Source organism: Furipterus horrens, unplaced genomic scaffold, assembly GCF_987537825.1.
Source record: "Furipterus horrens unplaced genomic scaffold, mFurHor1.1.pri manual_scaffold_3, whole genome shotgun sequence".
In the NCBI taxonomy this organism is placed as follows: Eukaryota; Metazoa; Chordata; class Mammalia; order Chiroptera; family Furipteridae; genus Furipterus; species Furipterus horrens.
The window spans coordinates 182628972-182651533 of NW_028327173.1; the positions used below are offsets into that span (position 1 = coordinate 182628972).

The following is a 22562-nucleotide window of genomic DNA, read 5'->3' on the forward strand; positions in this document are numbered from 1 at the left end:
ACTTATTTAAAGTGTTTTACTTTTGTGCGTTGTCTCTTCAGAAAGCAGATGCCTATATGGTGGACCTGCAGAACTCTGAGAGCCGAGTGGCAAAACTTGGAGCCGAAGGGAAGAGGCTTCATTTGCCTTATGCTTTGCTCCAAGAGGTTCACAAATTAGAGGTAGGTCTGAGCAGACAACATTCAGGCAGTGAGTAATGATGACTTATAAGGAGTAAGACATTTTTCTCCCACCATGGAATTTAGATTTGTTCTTCACTTGGATTTATTTTCATGGCTGGATGAACCTGTTTGGGCACACCTGCTCTTTCTTTTCAGGATGTACTTGACAGTATGTGGGGTATCCTGAGAGCCAGGTACTCCGAACTCAGCAGCCCTCTCATCACCGAGGGCCGGCAGGATGCTTTGTTGCAAGGCTTGGAGGAGCTGGTGAATATCGGCAAGGAAAAGCTTGCTCATGACCACTTAGAACAAACCAAAAGCAAAGATGCCTTACGGGCTCAGATACAAAATCACAAGGTAAGACACGTTGGTCAGATCACTGTTTCACAGATGAAGTTTCTCCGAATGGGGGAGGAAGCGTCCATTTTCTTCCTCAGTTAGCTATACATCATTTATTCATTCTTTGAACAAGCATCTATTAGAATGCTTACCGTGTACCGGGAGCCCTTCTAAACACTAAGAAAGCGGTGGTGAATGAAAGCAGACACACTTCCTTACATTTGTGGAGCTTTTAGTTGATTAAGAAGACGTTTATCAAGGAGTCATTCAGACAGAAATAAAATTAAAATTGGGATACATGCTTTGAGAGCATTTAATGGGGAAATTTAATTCGGGGGGTTAGAAAAGGCCTCCTAAGAACTGAGATTTTTAAAAAAACCAGTCTATTTAAATACATAAATGTATATCTAGTGTAATGTAACAATAAACCCTTTAATTTTCCATTTATTTCATTAAACGAAAGATACGCAGTGATTTAAGTGCTGATTTAAAAAAATGGGTAAGACATAGTTTCTACCTTCAACAAGCTTAAGTCAAGGCCTTTGTTAAGTAGACCTTAGTCTAAGAAATTCAAAGGTAAATATGTATAGAGGGTGGAGGGGAAGAGGAGAAAGTAATAGCAATTGATGGGCCCTATGCTAGCTGTTTTATAAACCCTCCATGTGTCCTTTACAAGGAATCAGAGGAGGGATTCACATTGAGGTTCCTCTAAACCATTAAAGAGGACAGCCAGTATAAATGGAGAAGAACCTTGTGAAGGAAAGCTCCCCACTTTAAAGACTCTTGACATGCCATTCTGGGAGCTTTTATGTACCGGGACTCCAAAAGATCCCATCAACAAATTCCCTTTATTTAGCCATTTTATTGCGTAGAAGAGTCGGAGTTTAGGAACCCCCAGCTATTGAATATGTGGGCTCCTTGGGTTAATCCATCTATCCGTCTGACTTACTGTCTTGAAGTTAATCAGCCACATCATTATCTACCTTTTTGTAAAGTTTCTTAAACCTTAATAACAGATTTAGGAAGATCTCACTGGAAATTGAAATTAACTAATTACTAATGTTTGCTCTTTAATGTGGACTGTTTTATGGAAAATATTACTTAGGATGATTCTTTAGGGTTTGTTAAAATGTCATTAGTATTTAAAGACTAAGGGATACATAGTCAATTTTTTGTTTTCTCACGTGTTTGACTACGTGACTGTCCTGGGACTTTGGCTTTTAAAAGCAAATATAACAGTAAAAAAGTTAAAATACCTTGGTGTTTAAGATTTTCACAGTGCAGAAATAAATATTAAAACCATCTCCATCTTACAGCATTTTTTCCAGAAGCTTGTTGCTGACATGCTGTTTATCCAGACATATTCCAACAAAATGCTTCCCTCTTTATTGCAAAAGAAAGAGACATTTTGGGCAGAACAAGTAAAAGAAGTTAAATTACTAGAAGAAAGGTCACACCAATGTGGAATAAAGCTGCAGAGTTTGTTGCAGGTATTTGGGTTACATAAACTTTGTGCTTAAGCCAAGAATTTCGGATTTTCAACCACCACCTCCAGGTGTCGAAAACAAATATCTAGATGGCATTAAGCAGTAATAAAATGGAAAATAGCCACGAGGGATGTGGAACCCTGTTTTAGTTCTGACTACTACTCCCTGAATGAAATATTAGCTGAGGTTTCCTATATGTAAATTAGGGATGGCAAAGCATCTTTCTGCCTTCTAGGTTTGTGTAGTGCAAATAAACAAAATTGAAAGAACACTGAGATCTTGAATAAGATCATTTGGATGAATTAGTGTCTGGTTCAGAAACTGTCCTTCCTGAAAGGAGAGGCCCTAATGTTCTTTGTGTCATTGAAGTGGATTCATGACAATCTTGTTCCGATTCCAAGAAAAACAATTAAGCTTGCATAAAGCTCTTTCTCAAATTTGATATTTTTCCCCTTTCACTTTTTAAATGCAGTGGATGTTAGCCCATACAGGAAATAAACAAAAAGTAAGGAAATATTCAACTTTATAATGTGATATGATGTGTTATTTTCTGCTACTAAAATTTTCTAGTTAGTGTCAAATGGATATTTATAGTAATATTTCATGGTATCCAAAATAAGACTTAATGATCCTGGTGAGTGCCCCTAATAGCCAGGTGACCCACTATTTCAATAAGTATGAGAAGTAGCAAGGTGGTTATTTTCCAGCAGTTACTACTTAAGTGTCTGTAAGGCAGCCCTAGTGTGCTGAGACCCTCGAGGTGGGCTTCTATGGAAACAGAGACAGCAGGGCCAGACGAGATGGAGGCTAAGGCAATACTCCTCCCCTGATGAAGTGTAAGCCCACCAGCCTCAGCCAGGGAGGGTATGCTGTAAGCACCCTAGGGGGATGGTCAGTGGCTGGGGATTGGAGCCAGGAGGAAGGAAGCAGCCTAACAGGCGCGTCTGTGGAGAAAAGGCGTTAGAAGTCAGCCCTTGGCCTTTCACCTAAGAGAGGCTCTGTGTGGCTCTAAAGCCTCCCCTGAGGTGTGTGCTGAGAATATCACTTTAACTTAATCATTTTCATCCCTACTCGATTTGATGAGACAAACATAAAACATTGAGGCCAACTGGATTTTTAAAAACCTCCACAGAAGCAGTGGAGTTATTTTCCATTAGGCACTGAGCTCTTATTACAGTGGGTTATATCTCTCAGATCCCCCCCTCGAATCTGTGCTTTAAGTTTGTGTACCACCTCAGAATTCATTTTTATTTTTAGGATTAATTGTGCCATTGGAATTAATTAAGAGGGCTCCTGTTGGTTTTATGCTCTTGATTTTCTAGAAATGGGAAGAATTTGATGAAAACTATGCCTCTCTTGAGAAGGACCTAGACATTCTTGTATCTACATTGCCATCTGTGAGTTTGGTGGAAGAGACAGAGGAAAGATTAGTGGAACGGATTTCCTTTTACCAGGTATTTTGCTTCCATTGAAGCTGTCAAAGACGTGGTCAATAGCACTTTGTATGTGTGTCTGTGTGCGCATTTACTAAATCGCTTGAATTTGAAGGTGAAGGATTTGAATTGAAATATTGTTCATCACACAAATCACTGTCAGGCATGTTTGGGGACACCGTAGATTTAACTGTGAGCTCCTCAGCATAGCCACAGGTTTGGCTTGGGGTCGAGGACCATGGTCTGAGACCTGGCTCTCATTTATCTGTGGAATATAGATAATCATGCTGCTTCTGCCTGTCTAAAGAGGTGGGTGTCCATGATTATGGCAATGAGCTAACATATAGAAAGAACTTTGTAAACCACAAGCTTCTAAACATGTATTTAGTTTTACTACTACAGCAAAGCTCTGACCGGACATAACCTATGATCCAGACCATAATGTATCACCTGCCAGCAGCGTCATGAAAAGACTTCAGACTTCAAAAATGTTCTTGTATAACTCTTAGTACTATTATCAAAATCTCTGTGTCTCAGATTTCGATGCCATAAAAAAGATAAAACCTTAAAATGATTTTCAAGTGACACTGAGAATATAACCAAGGAGAAATGAGCTCTAAATGGTCTCAGGATTTTACTTTAGAATATAAGTAATAAGAATCCGAATTGTGTGGCTAGAGGTAGTGATCAAATATCAACTTTAAAGCATCAAAAGCAGGTTTGTTGCCTGAATAGACTGGATGGAAAACGAAAGCATGAAATACTTGGCAGGGCCCTGCCATTCCTCAGAGGCATTCAGGCTTCTATAAGCAACGTTTTCCCGAGGCTGGAACGCTGTAGTTACGTTCTCGAAACACCTAGAAAGCTACAGTGGGTGCCTTTGCCATTGTATTTTATTGAGGCTGACTCTAAGATAAATCTCAGTCCTCTGAGAAGCTGCTGTTGTAACGCTTTCTTAGCCTAGGGATACAGAAGGTACCATCCGAACAGCTGAAAGAGTGCAGTTGAAAACAGCATGTTAAACCTCATTATATTAAGAAACGGTTAATACAAGCCAAACTAATATAAGCCTGATTGTTTCCCCTAGAAGTGACTATATCTCTTAAAATGTAGCCTGAGATTCTATTAAGATGAAATCATTGTTGTAAGACATTTAAGTAAATTCTCCAGACTAAAAGAACTCATATCTTGTAAAGCCATCTCACTTAGAGACTTTTTAAGGTCGTCTCCATCTTGGGCATCTTGGTCAGAGGACGCCTGTGGGATATGAAACATACATGTCAGATGCACAGCCTTTGGAGTCAAAACAAACCTGTGTTCAGACGCTTGCTCAGAACCTCATGGGCCGAGTGACCAGTGCAGTCTGAGTCCATTTATGAAATGGGGAACTTAAAATTTCTGAGATGCTCTGAAGATTGAGTGTCTCTTGCTGAAGGCTTAGAAAATTAGAACCTTTTTTTTTTCAACTGATGTTGGACATTTTATTCTAGCCCACAGGCTGGGGCAGCAGGCAAGGGTCACAAATGGGAGTGATGGGAAGGGCAATGGAGGTAGTATTTGGGGCAAGTTTTAAAAAAGCTTAACTTAATTGAAAAAGAGTAAAAATTCTGTTTTGATTATAATTTATTTTTAAAGATTAAATTCAAGTATCTGTCAGGGTAAATGTCATTAGCTGAGCCCAACTGTGGAAGATAATTGCTGTAAGACAGCATTCTCTTCAGGGGGTCATTGTATTCAGTTTTGAAGAATTTTATTTTACTTCCCATAAAGTTTTATTAATGATGTGCTGTCTGCTTTAATTCATTCTCCCAAAGTCCTCCTCCTTTCTCCCTACTGAATCTTGACATTTAGAAGACTCTGGAAATGACATTTTCCCTACTATTTGGGTCTAAAAGATAATAAAGGAATGTTTTCTTCTTGCTCCCCTTCATATCTAGGTTGCACTATAAAATGCTTAGAGGGGCCAGGCAGGAGGACAGAAATAAGGGGTGCTGAGTGGTCTGCAGTGGGAGGGGCTGTGGCTGTGGCACAGGGGATCCAGAGCCAGCACTCTTCGACAGGAGGCTGTTGCTGTTTGGTTTGGTTTCAGCCAGTCCTTGCCCCATGAGAATGCAGAACCAGGTGGCTAGAAATTCCAGTTTTTCCAGAGGCTCACAGGAAATCCTAATTTCTATGTAAAATTTCCTGATATTCAAAATAATCTTCAGGCCACACAAAACCTGTCTGCAAGCTGAAAGTGCCCTGTAGGCTGCCAGCTTTTTTGTTTTTAGGTGGAAGAATTACCTGTTAAATCTAAAGCTGTGAAATTTTATTTCCTGTTCACGTATCTGAAGTCTATACAGCTGAATCTGTGCAATAGAAATGCACTAATCAGAAACTCGCATTGTGAAAGGTGATCAATAAACCATAAAGCCAAGCTGCAAGAGTACTGAGGGTTAGAAAAGTGGCAATGCTTCTTCAGTAGACTCTACTGTAGCTTTTTTAATGAAAAATTTGTGAGTAGATTGGTTGGTTTCATTTCAAAATTATTCATTCTGTGATTTGGCTTTTATTAGCAAATAAAAAGAAACATCGATGAGAAGCATGCCCGTCTTTACCAGACTCTGAATGAAGGCAAACAGCTGGCGGCATCTGTGAGCTGTCCTGAATTAGAGGGCCAGATTGCAAAACTGGAGGAGCAGTGGTTGTCCCTAAACAAAAAAATCGACCATGAACTACACAGACTGCAAACACTTCTCAAGCATCTGCTCAGGTATGTTCTCTAAGAGATCGATTGGCATCACATTTTGCTGTGGAAAAGGCCTCAGAGGGATTCTACCGTCCACTGGACTTTACATGTGGTCCCTGTTGTAGAGTTGGGTCTCTATTCTGAGCTACATGGGGTCTAGAGTCTCTGACACTGGCCGGTTAGACTCAGAATATATAATCAGTTCTACGGAAGCTGGGGATTGTAAAATTATACATGTTATCTTTTTACTATGATGTTGTTCTTTCCCCTCCCAAAGGTTTTAAAATTTAAAAGAAATTAAATAATTTTAGCTAAGAGAATAGTTTTTTTTTTTTACTTTTCATTGAATTTATTGGGGTGACACTGGTTAACGAAATTATACAGGTTTCAGGTGCACAATTCCACAGTACATCACACCAAACTGTGTGCTCACCACCCCAAGCCAAGTCTCTATCCATCACCATTAATACCCCCATATCCTCCTCCCCCTCCCCCCACCTCCCCTAACAGAATCATTTGAAAAAGTCTTTGGAGTTCTTCAGAGACTTTTTTTTCTTAGTTGATATAACTTGAGCCCCTTGAGGAAAGTAGAGAACATAGAATGTTTAAACCTCATTCTCATCCCTGCCTCCCAGGGTACTGTCTTAAACTAAAGAAGTTTAAAAGTTACAAGAGGAGTAGCATTTTGCTTGGGTATTTTCATCATAGCAGATAAATATGTCGGCATCTAGCCAACTGCACTTTTCTGTTTGTTACATAACTTACACAAATGCTGGTTATATTTTTACGCTAAACAAATCTGTAGAGAACATTTGATGAATAAAAATAATCCTTATCCATACCAATTGGTTTACTTTTGTATAGCTGTAATCAGAAATTTCAAATAGAGTGTGTAGCCTTTAAAATGGCTCTTTCTTCTTGATTAGTCATAATGGAGAGAGTAACAAAAAGGCCAGGAGCATCAGATTTAGGAAATGGGATAAAACAGGGTATACTCCTCATAATCATAATAATTTTATGGATAATAGGGCTGATGAACACAGGAAAACATAGTAAAGTAAGAAGAAAAGTATGCTGGTGATGCATGTTTCTAATTCCCTTTCTCTCACTTCGCTCTTGTTAGTTATAACAGAGACTCAGACCAGTTAACTGAGTGGTTGGAATCTTCTCAGCAAACCCTGAACTACTGGAAAGAACAGTCCCTCAATGTGTCTCAGGACTTGGATACAATCAGGAGCAACATAGACAGTTTCTTTGTAAGTTGTAATAGACTATGCGCAGATAATCATCAATCAGAAATAAATATTGGGAAAATGTTCAGGGTTGATGCGATAGTCTCCATAGCCATTTGTGGCTAAGGAATAAAACTTGAGCTAATAGCAGCTGCAGTGTCTAAACTTAAAACTATTTGTTTATATTGCACTGTTTATTCATACATTTATAATGATGAAGTATATTTTTATTTGATCCTATGAAATATATATAAATTTAAAACTTGCTCTGACATGGGGCATGTTTTACAAATGAAGAGAAATAACTACCTTGCCCCCACAAAAACCTCAAAGATTATTAAGTCATAAATGTTAAAGTTAATAAGTACATGGTTTTAAATTATGTAAAACTGATATTTCTTCTAAAATATTTCTTTGAGCCCTGGCTGGTGTGGCTCAGTGGATTGAGTGCCAGGGCCAGGTCCCCACTTGGGAGCATGAGAGAGGCAACCGATCAATGTATCTCTTGCACATTGATGTTTCTCTCCCTCTCTTTCTCCCTCCCTTCCCCTCTCTCTAAAAATTGATTAAATAAAATATTTAAAAACAAATACAATGTTTCTTTGAAATATTTCTTCTAAAATGTTATTGTTTTGAGATTTTTTAAAGTATTACTTTTGTAATATAAATTACACTTTAGAAACCTTTCAGTCTTTTCTCTTTCCATTTTTCTTATTTTGTAGCTATGATGACTCATTTTGGTATTAAAATGTAGATATTTTTAAATATACTTTAAAAAACCTGTAAGTATACAGGAAAGATTTCAAATATTTTAGTTAAAACTTTTGTTGCATTTAGTTCATTTAATATGAACTTTGTGTTGTATTCCATAACTTTTCGAAGTTGAAATGATGACTTGTCTATTTTTTAAAATATTAATCACTAGATTATAAGCTACTCAAGGGTCAGGAATTTCATCCTTGTTCCCCCTCCATACATCTAATGCCTAGAACAGCAACTGACCCTTAGTAGGAAAACGGTGTACGTGTGTGTGTGTGTGTGCACATGTGTGCACGGACACATACATACATACACATTCACATACAAATATTTACTATTCAAATTGAATTCAATTATTTTGTTTTGGACTCTAACCAGATATTCTGAATCTTAACTACTCTCTCCTATATTTAAATTTTTATAGTTTCTAAATTTTACAACTCTCTCCTTTAGGAGTTTTCAAAGGAACTTGATGAGAAGTCCTCCTTGAAGACTGCAGTGATAAGTACCGGGAACCAGCTTCTTCACCTTAAAGAGGCTGATACGGCTACACTGAGAGCTTCGTTAGCACAATTTGAACAAAAATGGACAATGCTCATAACTCAACTTCCAGATATTCAAGAAAAACTTCACCAGGTAAGTATCTAAAGACCCAGTATTTAAACTAGCATTCACTTGTTAGCTCACAACTATTTTAAAATTATTTCTTTGACTCAATAATTTTCATTGACACTACCTATTTTTCTCTGGCACCACTGAATATAGGTCTTAATTACTGGACTCTTCTCCAATGGGATCTTTCCTGAGAGAGAAATCAGGCTTAATTACTTTATTTCCCCGTTATCTGCACCACCGTGTTAGTTTATATGAAGGTCATTGTCATTGTTTTGGGGTCGTTCATTCTAAGCTTGAATTCTGGGTTTGTTTTCGTGAGTAACCTGCCTAATCATGTAGCAGGACCTTTTATCAAACCAGATTATCATCTTTAGTGATGCCCTGATTCATTTTGTTAACTGCAGGTAATTAAATGGAAATCATTTTGTCCTTGCAGCTTCAGATGGAGAAATTGCCATCTCGGAAAGCAATCACAGAGATGATTAGCTGGATGAGCAATGTGGAACATCAAGCTGCCGGTGAAGACTCTGAGCGTTCACTGAGTTCCGCATCTCAAGTTAAAAATCTTCTTCAGAAGTACAAGGTAATTATACAAAAAGAGCCAGAGGCCTTTTCATTAAATAACAAGGCAAGACAACTGAAGGAGAAATACTGAACAAAGAGACATGTAGAATATAATTTAGAAAAACTAACTCTGGGTGTGGGAGCATGGGGTGGTGGGTGATTCTCGAGAGAGTAGTATACTTGCTCCTATTTTGCTTAAATCCCTGCAATAGCCCTCATCACCACAGGACCGTACCTGAACTTTTAACTGCCTCTGGCCCCTCATCACCTCTCCAGCCTCATCTTTTCATCCCCCCATGCAAATCCTGGTCTCTGCCTGAACCAAATGATTTGTGGTCCCTTGACTGCCTCCGGTGCGCTCCCTCCTCCTACTTCTGTACGTGCTACACCTTCACCAGGAATCCCCACGCCCTGCATTCAGCTGTAGAAATCTTCTTGGTCATCCTTCAAGAATTGGCTCAAGCATCTTCTCATTTGGAAATCAAACCCTGACTCTCCCCACCAGATTAGTGTACTTTCTGGGATTAGGTGTCTCCGTGGTACTATCAGCAGTTCCTTCCACATGGTATAATTATTTGTTTGATTGCCTGTCCCCACCTTGACTTAGCTTTTTGAGAGCAGAGGCTATCCTTCACCTCCCTGAAATAACACACCTAGCCCCATACCTGGCAGCCAATAAGTGTTAAGTAAATGTCCTTTGAGTAAGAGAATACGTAAGGACAGTTTGATATACCTGATATCCTACAAATAGACATGGAGGTGGCTTTTTCCATATTTTATTTCAAGTAGATTTAAGTAATATTGAACAAGCCACACGCAGACATTTATTGTGTGCCAGGTATTGTGTTCACCCCTAGGAACACAGATGAATGAAGACTCTGGTCATTGCTTTTAAAGACCTCACAGGCTGAGGGATTGAGCCCCCGGAAGGCAGAAGTAGAATGGCTTAATCACAAAGCATGATGTTAGCAAGGATTTTATTTTTATATTCTACTAACCTCAGGGAGTAGTGGAATTTTTAGGGTCCACATGTATGTACTCTAGCAGGCTCTAGTAACCTAGCATGTATCACATGGTTTTCCCCTTTGGATGTCTCCAAAGGAGGTGCTAGAACTTGCCAGAATAAACCCAACAAGTTGCAGGCCTGGCAGAAATGTGGCTGGCCTGAGGTGGGTTTAGGATTGCTGTATCACTTCAAGTCATCCAAACTGGGCAGCCTCGTCCGTGCCCAGAGAAACAGAGAAGCTGCCTAAACTGGTCAAGTTCCTAAAAGGTGTCCTGGGAGTGTTCACATAAGACTTCCCAGCCCATCGTTGCCATGAGCCCACAGGGTGGCTCAGAATTCCAGCGCAGCTCTCGGAGCCTCTCACAGGAACCCTGCGTCAATCCCTGGGTCCTGATTTTGGTTCAGAGGATGTACTCACAGTTCTTGGTGCTGCCTATGACTCTGCAGTCTGTTTCAAAGCGATGCATCAGTCTGCTTCCAGGAATGTGGAATTTCCAAAACGACTGTCCACTCAAGTAAAGCAGGCGGCTGGTGGGGTTGGAGATAGTAGATGGTAACTCCTGACAGGTGCCCCCGATTGACGGCTGAGAGCCTGGCGCCCCCTAGAGTACACCGCAGGGAAACTCCCGTTCATCTAACCTACGAATTCTTCATTTCAGGCTGGGGTTGTTGACTTTTGCTTATTTTGTTTTTAGGAGTTTCGAATGGAAATGGACTATAAACAGTGGATAGTCGACTTTGTTAATCAGTCGTTACTTCAGTTAAGCACCTGTGATGTAGAAAGTAAGCGCTACGAAAGAACAGAGTTTGCAGAGCACCTGGGAGAGATGAACCGCCAGTGGCACCGGGTCCACGGAGCGCTGAGCAGAAAGGTGCGCTCCTGGGTCTCAGTCTGACGGAGGCTCTGGTCTTTGCAAAATGCCCCTTTCTGAACATTTTTAAAAGACATTAATATGATTAATTTATAGTGAAGCCTAATAATCCTCTCAGTTACAGCCCTTAATAACCCTGTGTTTTATAGCATTCTCCACAAGAGTATGAAAATAGTTCTTATGTTTCATTTGAGATTTCTTCGTGGGAAATAGAGTTGGGCATGTGAAGAGGAGAAATTTTATTTAAGAAGCTGTCGAGTATTATACAAGACTACTAAATAGTCAAAAAATAGATTTTGTTTAATATTTTCTGTTTAAGTAGATGTTGAAAAGTGGCTAAGTGTTTCAGTTTGGAAAAGATTTAAAAAGGAAGAAAAATGTATATGGCCTTTTGGTAGATTTTTATTCCATGAGTTTGAAAAGATTAAGAGAAATTATTCCTGGAAATATATTTAATCTTTGTATACAATTAATAGGGACAATCTGTTGATTATTGTGTAGAGAATGCATGCAAATGAATTTATACAATTAAGATTCAATTCTAGTATGTGAACAAAGAACATGAGTAAACAATTCACAAAAGAGAAAACTATAATTAGCAAATAAACATGGAAATATTACAACTTCAATTATCATTCAAAATATACATTAATATAACATTACACACTTATTAAATTAGAAAAACTTAAAATAATGATAAAAGCCCAAAGCTATCACATTCATACATTGCAGATAATGGCTTAAATACCCTTTTGGAAAACATTCAGAAAATTTCAAGAACCATAATCATCTTATTTACCTTACCTCTTAACTCAGCAGTCCACCTCTTACACATTTATCTTAAGTAAATAGTCCTTCAAAAAGGAAAAGATATGCACATGAAGTATTAAGTTCACAATTATTTATATAGGTGGAAGTAGAATGCCTTAATTTCCCACTACAGATGAATAATTAATCAAATTATACTGTGTCTATTTGATGAAATATTAGGCAGCCTTTTAAATTAATAAAGGCATGTCATGACAAGCAAGTGCCCATGAAAAACTGGAAAACAAATACAAGACTTTTTGTATGCATGTGTAAATATATAATTTTGTATGTGTGTATATAATATATAATATTGAGTGTTAGCAACATGATTTTATTTTGTTCAGATATCATGAAACTCCAAAACAGCCAGCTTTCTTAGCAGGTTAGATTTCATGTCAAATGTTAGATTATTTTTGAAAGGGGATTTTAATTCTATTTCCTGATTTATGAATTATGTTTATTCCAAAAGTTATTGGGAAATATTATGCAAACTAAGTCTGAGAAGAAAAAATATTCTCCTAATAAAATATCATATCATGACATTTACATTTTAAAGCATATGGTTTAAAATAAGAAACTGTCTTATCCATAACTTGTAGATACAACATTTAGAACAACTTTTGGAAAGTATCACTGAGAATGAAAACAAAGTACAGATTTTGAACAACTGGATGGAGGTGCAAGAAGGGAGACTGAAAACTTTACAAAAACCTGAAAGCGTGATCTCGGTTCAGAAGGTGCTTCTGGATTGTCAGGTGAGCCGGCACAGCACCTGTCCAGCGCCGTGGTTGGGGCCTTTAGTCCGTGACGAGGGCACGCTGAGGTAGCTTCTCAGGACTCTCCTCCAACCATGATGTACATACTTTTTTATGTCCAGCAGATAATTATCTGTGGTTTTTTTAAATGGTAAACAGGACAAAGTATTTTCACAGTGATTGTTGTTCTTAAGAGGTTTGAATATTATTCCTGAGGAAAAGACATTCAAAGGGAATTTTGATGTAAATGTTTTCCAATTTTATATCTTTTTAAAAAATATACCAACTATTTACAAAATTACTGCGAAGTTTCACTGATTTTGAGTATTCCATTCTGTTTCTTCAGAGGAAAATGACTGTCCCTTGCTTCCTGTGTAATGAGTGCTAAAGGACTGCTTGACCTCTCCAATGGCTGCCTAAATCACCTTTGGGCCTGAGGATGTTGGTCGCACCCCTTTTTGTTTAGTTGTCATTTACCAGGTGGCTTAATCTTTGAGGCTCCTCACCCAAGTGCAGACTGATCCTTACTCACTGCCACGTAGCTGCAGACGGCACAGGGTCTGCTGCCTCTGCACCTACCACATTACCTACAAGTGTGACGCTACTTGTTGGACCCCAGTTCTACTTCGAAGGTGGCAGAATAATACTGGACATGATGTGTGAGCAGCGAGACTCCTATAAGAGAGGTTTTCAAATGGTGGTTTCCTGTATGGAACTACCCACTAGCACTTCCACTTTGGAATTTTTGCAGCCACCTCAGACTCGGCATATATCCTGACTGGCAGCCTAGCAGCTCAGTGCTTCCCAGCTCCCAGCAGGCAACCCCAGTTTTGCCTGAGTTCCAGGCTATGCACGACATGGGGTACCGTCACTATTTTCCAGATGAGAAAATGCTAAGTTGGGGGTTTGATGACTTAAGTGCCGGGTCAAACAGCCAGCACAGGGCGGACATGGATGGGGGACTAGGTCTGCTGGGCTCTTTCTACTATATCATGATGATAAGGACTTGTTACCTAGACTTATAGAATTTACATCCTTGTAATAATTGACATTATTGTAAAAATTCATATTGTAATAATGTAAATTTATATTATAATTTATTGTAAAAACTGAATTAAGAGTATGTTATGGCTACATCTTTGGTGTAATGTTATTATATATTCTAATATCAATCTTACTTGAAAAGAGCAAACTCCTGTCTCATACACCTTATTGTTTTTGTGACAGTGTACATATGAAAACTATTTTCTTTTGCCCTTCTAGGATATAGAAAATCAACTTGCAATTAAATCCAAAGCATTGGATGAGTTGAGGCAGAGTTACTTGACTTTGGAGAGTGGGACAATGCCGTTGTTAGAAGATACAGCTGCCAGAATTGATGGGTTATTTCAAAAGAGGAGCAGTGTTATCAACCAGGTACTAGATTCATTTGAAGTGTGCTATTTCTCCTCACATATACATATTTTATTTTATTTGTTGTTGTTTAATCTTGGAGACTTGCTCCATACCAAAAGCTGAAAACTTTCTGAGAAAATTTTTGAAGTAGAGTAAAACATTTCAAGTCCTCCCTTCCTTTTTTGCACTAAATAATTAGAGGCAAAGCCACCAATTCAATTCCAACATCATTGGCAGTCTACAAATCCACTTGGGTATCTTTGTATTGTCTAATGTACCAAACCAAAACGTCTTCATCCCCTGAACCAAACAGAGCATGTGGCATTGTTTCCTGGCCAGATCTACTGGAGCATCTATGAAGCAGCAGCTCAGATTCCCCACAGACAGGGAGATGCCTCAGGGAGAGACAGATCCTGTCCTCATGTGGCTTCTATAAGCCAGAAGTACCATCAGCACAGGGAGAACTCCAGAGGTGGGGAGAAACATTGCGTGAGGTGAGGAGAAAGAATAGAGGAAAAGTGAAAGACATTGGGTCAAAGTCTACATTGGCTCCTTCCAGGAGGAAAGCACCAGAAGAGAAAGGACACGCATCTTTAGACATGGCAACCTTGACGTTTCCTCACAAATGGAGGGAGAGGAGTGTAAATGCTAACCAGTTGTAGGTGTGTCCATGTTTCCTAGGGAGGCCTTATTGTGGATTGTTTGTCATCAACTAAAGTCTGCTTTTAACCATTTATCCCAAGAGGGAATTAGGAGAAGCTGTATGAATGAAATCCACAGGTGACTCTTACCCTCATTCCTCCCCCAGAACTCAGGCTGGAAAATGGGGGTTGAGCTTAGCACACTTTGTATGGGAGTCATCTTTTGCCTCTCAGTCACTAGGCTCACTGCCAAGGGTTCAAAGATAAACAAGAAAATAAGCGGAGTCTACCCTTGAGCTCACAGGCTTCTGGAGGAAACACTTGAATAGATAATTACAACACAATAAATTACGATATAATAAAATGTAGAGGGGGAAAGATTAAATGAGATAATGCATGTAAAAAATATGCAGATGGTAGTAGCATAAGGGTAGGAATACAGATAAATGGAATAGAATTAAGTCCAGAAATAAACCCTCATGTTTATGTTCAGTTGATTCTGACAAGGATGCAAGACAGTTTTAGTGGGGAAAAAAAAAATTCTTTTCAAAAAAGGGTACTAGGACAACTGGATATCTACATTCAAAAGAATGAAGTGAAATCCATACATCCATATACACAAAAATTAACTCAAAATGGATCAAAGATATAAATGTTAAGAGCTAAACTATAAAACTTAGAAGAGCTCTGGCCTGGCCGGTGTGGCTCAGGTCGTTGGAGCATCATCCTGCAAACCAAAATGTCGTGGGTTTGATCCCCAGTCAGGGCACATGCCTGGGTTGCGGGTTCAGTCACCACTCTGGGTACATACCAAGAGGCAGCTGATTGATATTTCTCACATTGATATTTATCTCCCTCTGCTTTCTCTTTCCCTCTCTAAAATCAATGAGCATGTCCTCAGGTGAGGTTTAAAAAACACACACACAATTTAAAGGAAAACATAGGTGTAAATCTTCGTGACTTTGGATTAGGAAATGGTCTCCCAGATTGGACATTAGAAGCACAGGCAATAATAACAGCAACAAAAAACCAGATAACTTAGACTTCTTCAAAATTAAACACTCGTGTTTCAGAACACACCGTCAAAAATGTAAAAAGATAAACCACAGAATGAGAGAAAATATTTGCAAATTAAATGTCTGATTAAAGACTTGTCATAATTCCATATATATTGTAGCTACAACTCAGTAATGAAAGGACAGATAACCAAATGAAAAAAATGAGCACATGGTCTAAATAGACATTTCTCTAAAGACATACAAATGGCCAATAAGCACATAAAAAGATGCCCAATATCATCGACCATGAAGGAAATTCAAATCAAAACCACAATGAAGTATCACTTCATACCTACTAGGATAGCTACAATGAAAAGCAAGATGAGCCCTGGCTGCTGTGGCTCAGCGGACTGAACGTCGGCCTGCGAGCCAAGTGTCGCTGGTTCGATTCCCAGTCAGGGCACATGACTAAGTTGCACGTCAGGTCCCCAGTTGGGAGCGCGAGTGAGAGGCAACCACACAGTGATGTTTCTCTCCCTCTCCTCCTTTCCCCTCTCTCTAAAAATAAAATAAATAAACAAAAAAAAAAAAAAAAGCAAGATGATACCAAGTGTTAACAAGGATATGGAGAAATTGAAACCATCATGCACTGAGGGTGAATGTAAAATTATGCAGCTGCTTTGGAAAATAATCTGGCCATTCCTGAAATGTTAAGCATAGAATTACCATACAACTTAGACTTTCCACTTCTGGGTATCTACCCAAGAGAAAAATATATATCTGCACCAAAACGTGTACACAAATGGTCATAGCAGTGTGATTCATAATAGCCAAAATGTCCATCAACTGATAAAAGGATATAAAATGTGGTATATTCATACAATGGAATATTATTCAGCCATGAAAAAGAATGAAGTACTGATACACGATACAACACTGATGGCCTTGAAAACATGCTAAGGGACAGAAGCCAGTCACAAAAGACCACATGATATAAATTCCATTTACATGAAATATCCAGAATAGGCAAATCTATAGAGACAGAAAGTAGATTCATATCGGAGAGAGGAGAGGGGAGAAGAATGAGGAGTGGGGGTGATGAAAATATTCTACAACTAATTATGGAGACTGGTGTGTGAATTATATCTCAATAAAGCTATTATTTTAAAGAAACACAGAGGACACAAGAACTAGGTCATCCATCTGTAAGCTCTCCAGAGTCAGTGTAGCCTAGTGTTTAAGAGCAAGGACTTCGCATTCTCTGCCTAAATGAAGATCTTGGCAGCACCATTATCTGTGTCCTAGTGTCTAAGGCAGGTACTTAACTGCTCTAAGCCTCAATTTTCCAGCCTATAAAATGGGGACGATGATACCTACTCCATATTTCTACCTTTGTAGTGATGCCTGTGCCACACTCAATGAATGCTGCCCTACTGGCTGAGTCCACTTTTAAAAATGTTCCTTCTTGTTTCTAGTGTAATGAATTTTGCTTAATGGTTTTCCTATCCTCTCCCTCAAACCATATGTGCCATTTCTTCTCTGTGAAGCTACAATATTTTAAGGGTTCACCCTTAAGAGCACCAGAAGTTACATCAACGTTTTATGTTGAAGCCATGTACACTCCCAGATTCTGATTCCTCGCCCAGTGTTCTTTCCCTGGGCTGTCCCTCCCTAGGCTGATCTCTCTCCACGCTGATCCTCTGGTCTCGGGGCTCTACCTCATTCCTCTATTCTATTCTGCAGCCTGAAACCTTGGCAGGGCCATGCATGCCATGTGCCCATAGGCACTTTTGTGTCAGAACCGCCCCTGCCACCCAGAAGGGTCCCAGCTTCAAAGAGGTACATCTTCCTGCCTCCCTTCTTTTCTTCCAGTCTTTTATTTTTTTAACTAATGCTTCTGGGTTTAAGGAAGCCTCCCTGTGACCATGGATTTGCAGGAATCCCTGTAGTTGTTAAGCAGAGAGCAGAGGGCCTGTGTGGTTACATCCCAAACTCAACATCATGCTACAAATAAAGATGTCTAGTTGAGCAAACATAGTGATCACACTTTATTTCCAATCAAATCCTTATTCTAAATTGAGGTATAATTCACACCATAAAACTCACCCTTTTGAATATATAGCTCAGTGGTCTTTAGCATATTCACAGAGATTTGCTACTACTATCACTACTATAATTCTAGAACATTTTCTTCACCTCAGAAAGAAACCCTCATACCCATTAGCAGTCAGTTCATCATTTCCCCTTACCCTAGTCCCTGGAGATTATCCATCTGCTTTCTCTCTCTATGGATTTGCCTGTTTGGGTCATTTCATAGTAACAGAATTATATAATGTGTAGTCTTTTATATCTGTCTTATTTCACTTAGTATGTTTTCAAGATTATTAATATTATAGCATATATCAGAACTTCATCTCTTTTCATGGTTGAATAATATTGCATTGTATGGCTCTATCATGTTTAGTTTGTCCATTGGTGGACATGTGGGTTGTTTCCACTTTTAGGCTATTATGAATCCTGCTGCTGTGAACATTTGTATGCACGTTTTTGTGTGAACATATGCTTTCAGTTCACTTGGGTAAATAATTGCGAGGTCATATGATAATTCTACATTAAACTTTTTGAGGAACTGCCAAAGTGTTCTTTTTATTTTATTTCTTTTTACTATTATTATTCTATTACAGTTGTCCCATTTTTTCCCCTGGTGCTCTCCACAGCGCCCCCCCTCCCCAACTCCCACAGTCAGTCCCCATCCTGTTGTCCATGTCTATGGGTCCTTGACTAAACTAACCCTTCCCCTTCTTTTCCCTCTTCTCCCCCTCCCCCCGCCCCTCTGGTCATTTTCGGTCAGGTCCTTGTTTCCATGCCTCTGGTTCTGTTTTGCTCATGCCTTTGGTTCTATTTTGCTCATTTGTCTTGTTCACTAGTTTCCTGTGGTATTTGTGTTTTGCTGCCCAGCTTATTTCACTTAGCATAATATTCTCCAGTTCCATCCATGTTGTTCTCTGCAGCAGCTGTACCATTTTGTGTTCCACCAGCAGTCTATGAGGGTTTCAGTTTTTCTATATGCTTGTCAACACTTGTTATTGTCTGACTTTGATTATAGCCATCCTAGTGGTTTCTCGTTAGGGTTTTGATTTACATTTCTCTAATGACTAAGCATGTTAAGCATTGTTTCATATGCTTATTGGCTATTGTATATATTCTTTAGAGAGATTCAGTCCTTCACCCAGTTTTAGTTTAGTCATTTATTTTTTTTATTATTGAGTTATAAGTGTTCTTTATGTAATATATGTAAAAATATATATATATATATATTCTTGATTGTATCTGAGATCATTAAAATGCTTCAACCTCCATCCTTTAATGATTGTCAACACATTTTAATTATTAAAATATGGCCACACATTGCATTTCCTCCTAATTAGCACTTGTCTGTCGTTTTGGTCAAGCATGCTCCTCTCCGATTTTTGCTTGCTCTCTTGGAGTAATCAGACTTAAGTGCCAGCTAACACAGGTAACGTTTTATGTTTATAATGCTTTACAGCTTTCAGAGCATTTTCCCGTACACTGTTTTATTTACTTGTTTCTGTTTATTATTTTTCTTTTGTGGATGAGAAAACAGACTCAAGGGTTAAATAACTTAACCAAGGTCAGAAAGCTAATAGGCTGTCACTGGAATGTGCACTCCCAGATTCTGGTTTCTCACCCAGCATCCTTTCGCTGGGCTACCGCTCACTAGGCTGAACTGTCCGTGCTGATCCTCTGGTCTCAAGGCTCTTCTCCATCCCCCTGTTCTAAAACTTAGCCATCTCTGACAGTTTTTGTTCATTGATCTACCCTTCCCACCTTCAGTTAATCACCAAAGCTTCTCCAATACCTTCAAACTGAAATACCTAACTGGTAGGATAAGAGTCCTTGGAAAGAAAAAATAATGATGAGAGAGCCTCTTCTCAATGATTTTCTAAATATGCTTCCATTTTTTTTTGTATAGGTCAATGAGCTCAAGACCTCCATGCAGTCTGTTTTACAGGAGTGGAAGATTTATGATAAACTCTATGATGACGTGAATATGATGACAGTTCGATTCTGGTACTGCATGGAGCACAGCAGGCCTGTGGTTGTGTCATTGGAGGCCCTGAGGTGCCAGGTGCAGAACCTGCAGGTAAATCAACCAGATCGTGCACAGCACCTTGGTGGCAGATGATCTCCAATGGAAGCAGGTGCAGCGGCAAATACAATTGCATTTGTGCTCTCGACAGAGAAGCACAAAACAGTATTTTAAACAGCAGCCTCAAAAGTATAACTTGAAGTTCCAAAATGAATCACGTGAGCCAAGTGAGGGAAACTTTGTAAAAGTTTGCATTGAATTTTTCTTCATGCTTAATGTCCATATTATTTCATGATTTAAAGGGTACGTATTTTGGTGGGTTTTTCTTTTAAGTACACCTTTTAAAGTTTTTATCTCAAATGAAAGAATGCCTTCACAGGTGTGTTCTCCTTCACATTTCAAATAATTTATCCCAATCCTGTCAAGGTTTGAGTGTTGTTGTGACATACAGTGAGTGCTGAAAAGCTGCTGCCTTCTTTGGAATTACCCTGGCCATTCTGAAACTAACATTCCTGCTCTGTCCTCTTAGTCTCTTCAAGACGAAGCTGAGAGCAGTGAAGGGAGCTGGCAGAAACTCCAGGGGGTTATTGGAAAACTCAAAGATTACTGCCCCTCAGTTGCTGAAATAATCGAAGAGAAATGTCAGCATACTCACACAAGGTATGCATTGAGATACAATTTGAATAATAGATCAGATATCTTAATGACTTGGTAAATGAAATGTCATGGGCTTTCTTAATCTTCTTAATCATTGCAGGATCTAATTCATGTGCGATTTGATGTTGTGAAGGCTATTTATTACCTGCCCTGTTCAAGCGTTTGGTATAGTCAATCTAGAAATGCCACAATTATAGCCCCAGAGTAGCCTTTTCCAGAAGGCTACTATTTTGGTGACTAAATGTCCAGTGTGATCCTCAGGGACACCAGAATCCCAGGCAGAAACAGACTAAGGGGTGGGCCAGATGGGCAGTCTGTTCCACTGGAAACATTGTAAGATGGAAGAAAGGGGATTTTGGGATGCCTTGGGGGAAGTAATTTGTGGGCTTGGAAGGGATTTTTGATGAAGCACGTATGATAGAAATCTCCTTAAGAAGTGAGGCCCTCGTTGATTGCAAGGCTTTGATTGTATCGAATGGGATGTGAGAGCTGGCCTAAAGCTGCTTTAGTGATGGGGAGAGGCAGGACACTGCGGTCTGCACATAGAATGAAAACTATTTCCTTTATTTCCACTTTTATATTAGGAATGTGTGTGGCTTTTCTAATTGGAGAATGAATTTGACAGAAATAGCCCTGGCTGCTGTGGCTCAGTGTATTGAGCACTGGCCTGGGAGCCAAAGGGTCGCTGGTTTGATTCCCAGTCAGGGCACATGCCTGGGTTACAGGCCAGGTCCCCAGTTGGACACGCAAAAGGCAACCACACATTGATGTTTCTCTCCCGCTTTTTCTTCCTCTCGTCCCCTCTCTAAAAATAAATAAATAAAATCTTTTTAAAAAATTGACATAAACACAATTTAAGTAGGCCTATTTAAAGATCCTCCTCTATAAAATAGGAGCCCCTCCCATGTGGAGAAGTTTCATCAGGCATACAGTTCAGTACTTTCTCCATGTTTGCCTGAGAGGCATCCGTACTACAGTAAGGTATTTCTTGCCAATCACAAATTCTGTAAGTTTTGTTGAGAACTATAAAGTCAGTTAAACATTCAGATTTGAACTTCTGTTTATATATTGATGGGCAATTAATTAAAAGAAAAAGGCATTTAACAGTGTTGTCTTAACACTCCGTCTGCTATTAACTTACTTGTGGGGTTCATTGAGCTTTTGCTGCAAGGGAAAGGTTGGGAACAGGGACCTGTTCATTTTGCCCCAACAGGTGGACCCAGGTGAACCAAGACATCGCAGACCAGTTGCAGACAGCCCAGAGTCTGCTGCAGCTCTGGAAGGCCTATACCAGTGCTCATGCTGAAGCTGTATCAAGGCTGGAACAGCAGGAGGCCAAGTACCACCAGCTTGCAAACATCAACATGTCTGGAAACAACCTGGCAGAGACCCTGACCCCAGCCCTACAGGACATAAAGGTGGGTGCAAAGCCCATTAGGGAAAACGAGGAAGAAGACCTAGGGACTAGACAGAGTACAAGGCAGAGAAGTGGGTCCAGACAGGTGCGAAGCTGGCTGTGTAGGACACAGGCATGTCTGGGGTGTGTGGGGCCGGCTGTGTGTAGGCTCAGACGCCAGGTCCAGGCAGCAGGAAGCTGGGGCAGCGGCACCTGACACCGCCTTGTTTCCAGTTTCCCCTTTCACTATAGCAGGTAAATCTCTAAAGCAAAAGCCTCATGTAAAGTCTCCAATAAAGGCAAAAATATCTCGCCCTCAATGGTGTGGCCCAGTGGGTTGAGCGCCGGCCTGTGAACCAAAAGGTTGCCAGTTCGATTCCCATTCAGGGCACAGATCTTGTGTTGTGGGCCAGGTCCCTCATCAGGGGTGTGTGAGAGTCAACCCATCAATGGCAACTCATCAGTGTTTCTCTCACATATCGCTGTTTTCCTCTCTCCCTTCCCCTCTCTCTAAAAAATAAATAAAATCTTTAAAAACAAAGCAAAAATATCCAACTGAGTGTGACTATCTATAAATAATAGACATTGAATCTCTTGCTTTAG

General features: G+C 39.6%; 1 protein-coding gene across 1 annotated transcript in view; it reads left to right on the forward strand.

Moving 5' to 3' along the window:
* SYNE2 (spectrin repeat containing nuclear envelope protein 2) overlaps positions 1 to 22562 on the forward strand; it is a 295528-nt gene that overhangs the window by 220394 nt on the left and 52572 nt on the right. The window contains exons 73-86 of the mRNA XM_090270971.1: positions 42 to 161; positions 318 to 518; positions 1817 to 1990; positions 3310 to 3441; positions 5976 to 6172; positions 7272 to 7404; positions 8593 to 8775; positions 9191 to 9337; positions 11020 to 11196; positions 12606 to 12761; positions 14025 to 14177; positions 19790 to 19960; positions 20436 to 20566; positions 21777 to 21981. Of these exons, the coding sequence (XP_090127097.1) occupies positions 42 to 161; positions 318 to 518; positions 1817 to 1990; positions 3310 to 3441; positions 5976 to 6172; positions 7272 to 7404; positions 8593 to 8775; positions 9191 to 9337; positions 11020 to 11196; positions 12606 to 12761; positions 14025 to 14177; positions 19790 to 19960; positions 20436 to 20566; positions 21777 to 21981 (2280 nt within the window). The remainder of the gene's footprint in view (positions 1 to 41; positions 162 to 317; positions 519 to 1816; positions 1991 to 3309; positions 3442 to 5975; positions 6173 to 7271; positions 7405 to 8592; positions 8776 to 9190; positions 9338 to 11019; positions 11197 to 12605; positions 12762 to 14024; positions 14178 to 19789; positions 19961 to 20435; positions 20567 to 21776; positions 21982 to 22562) is intronic.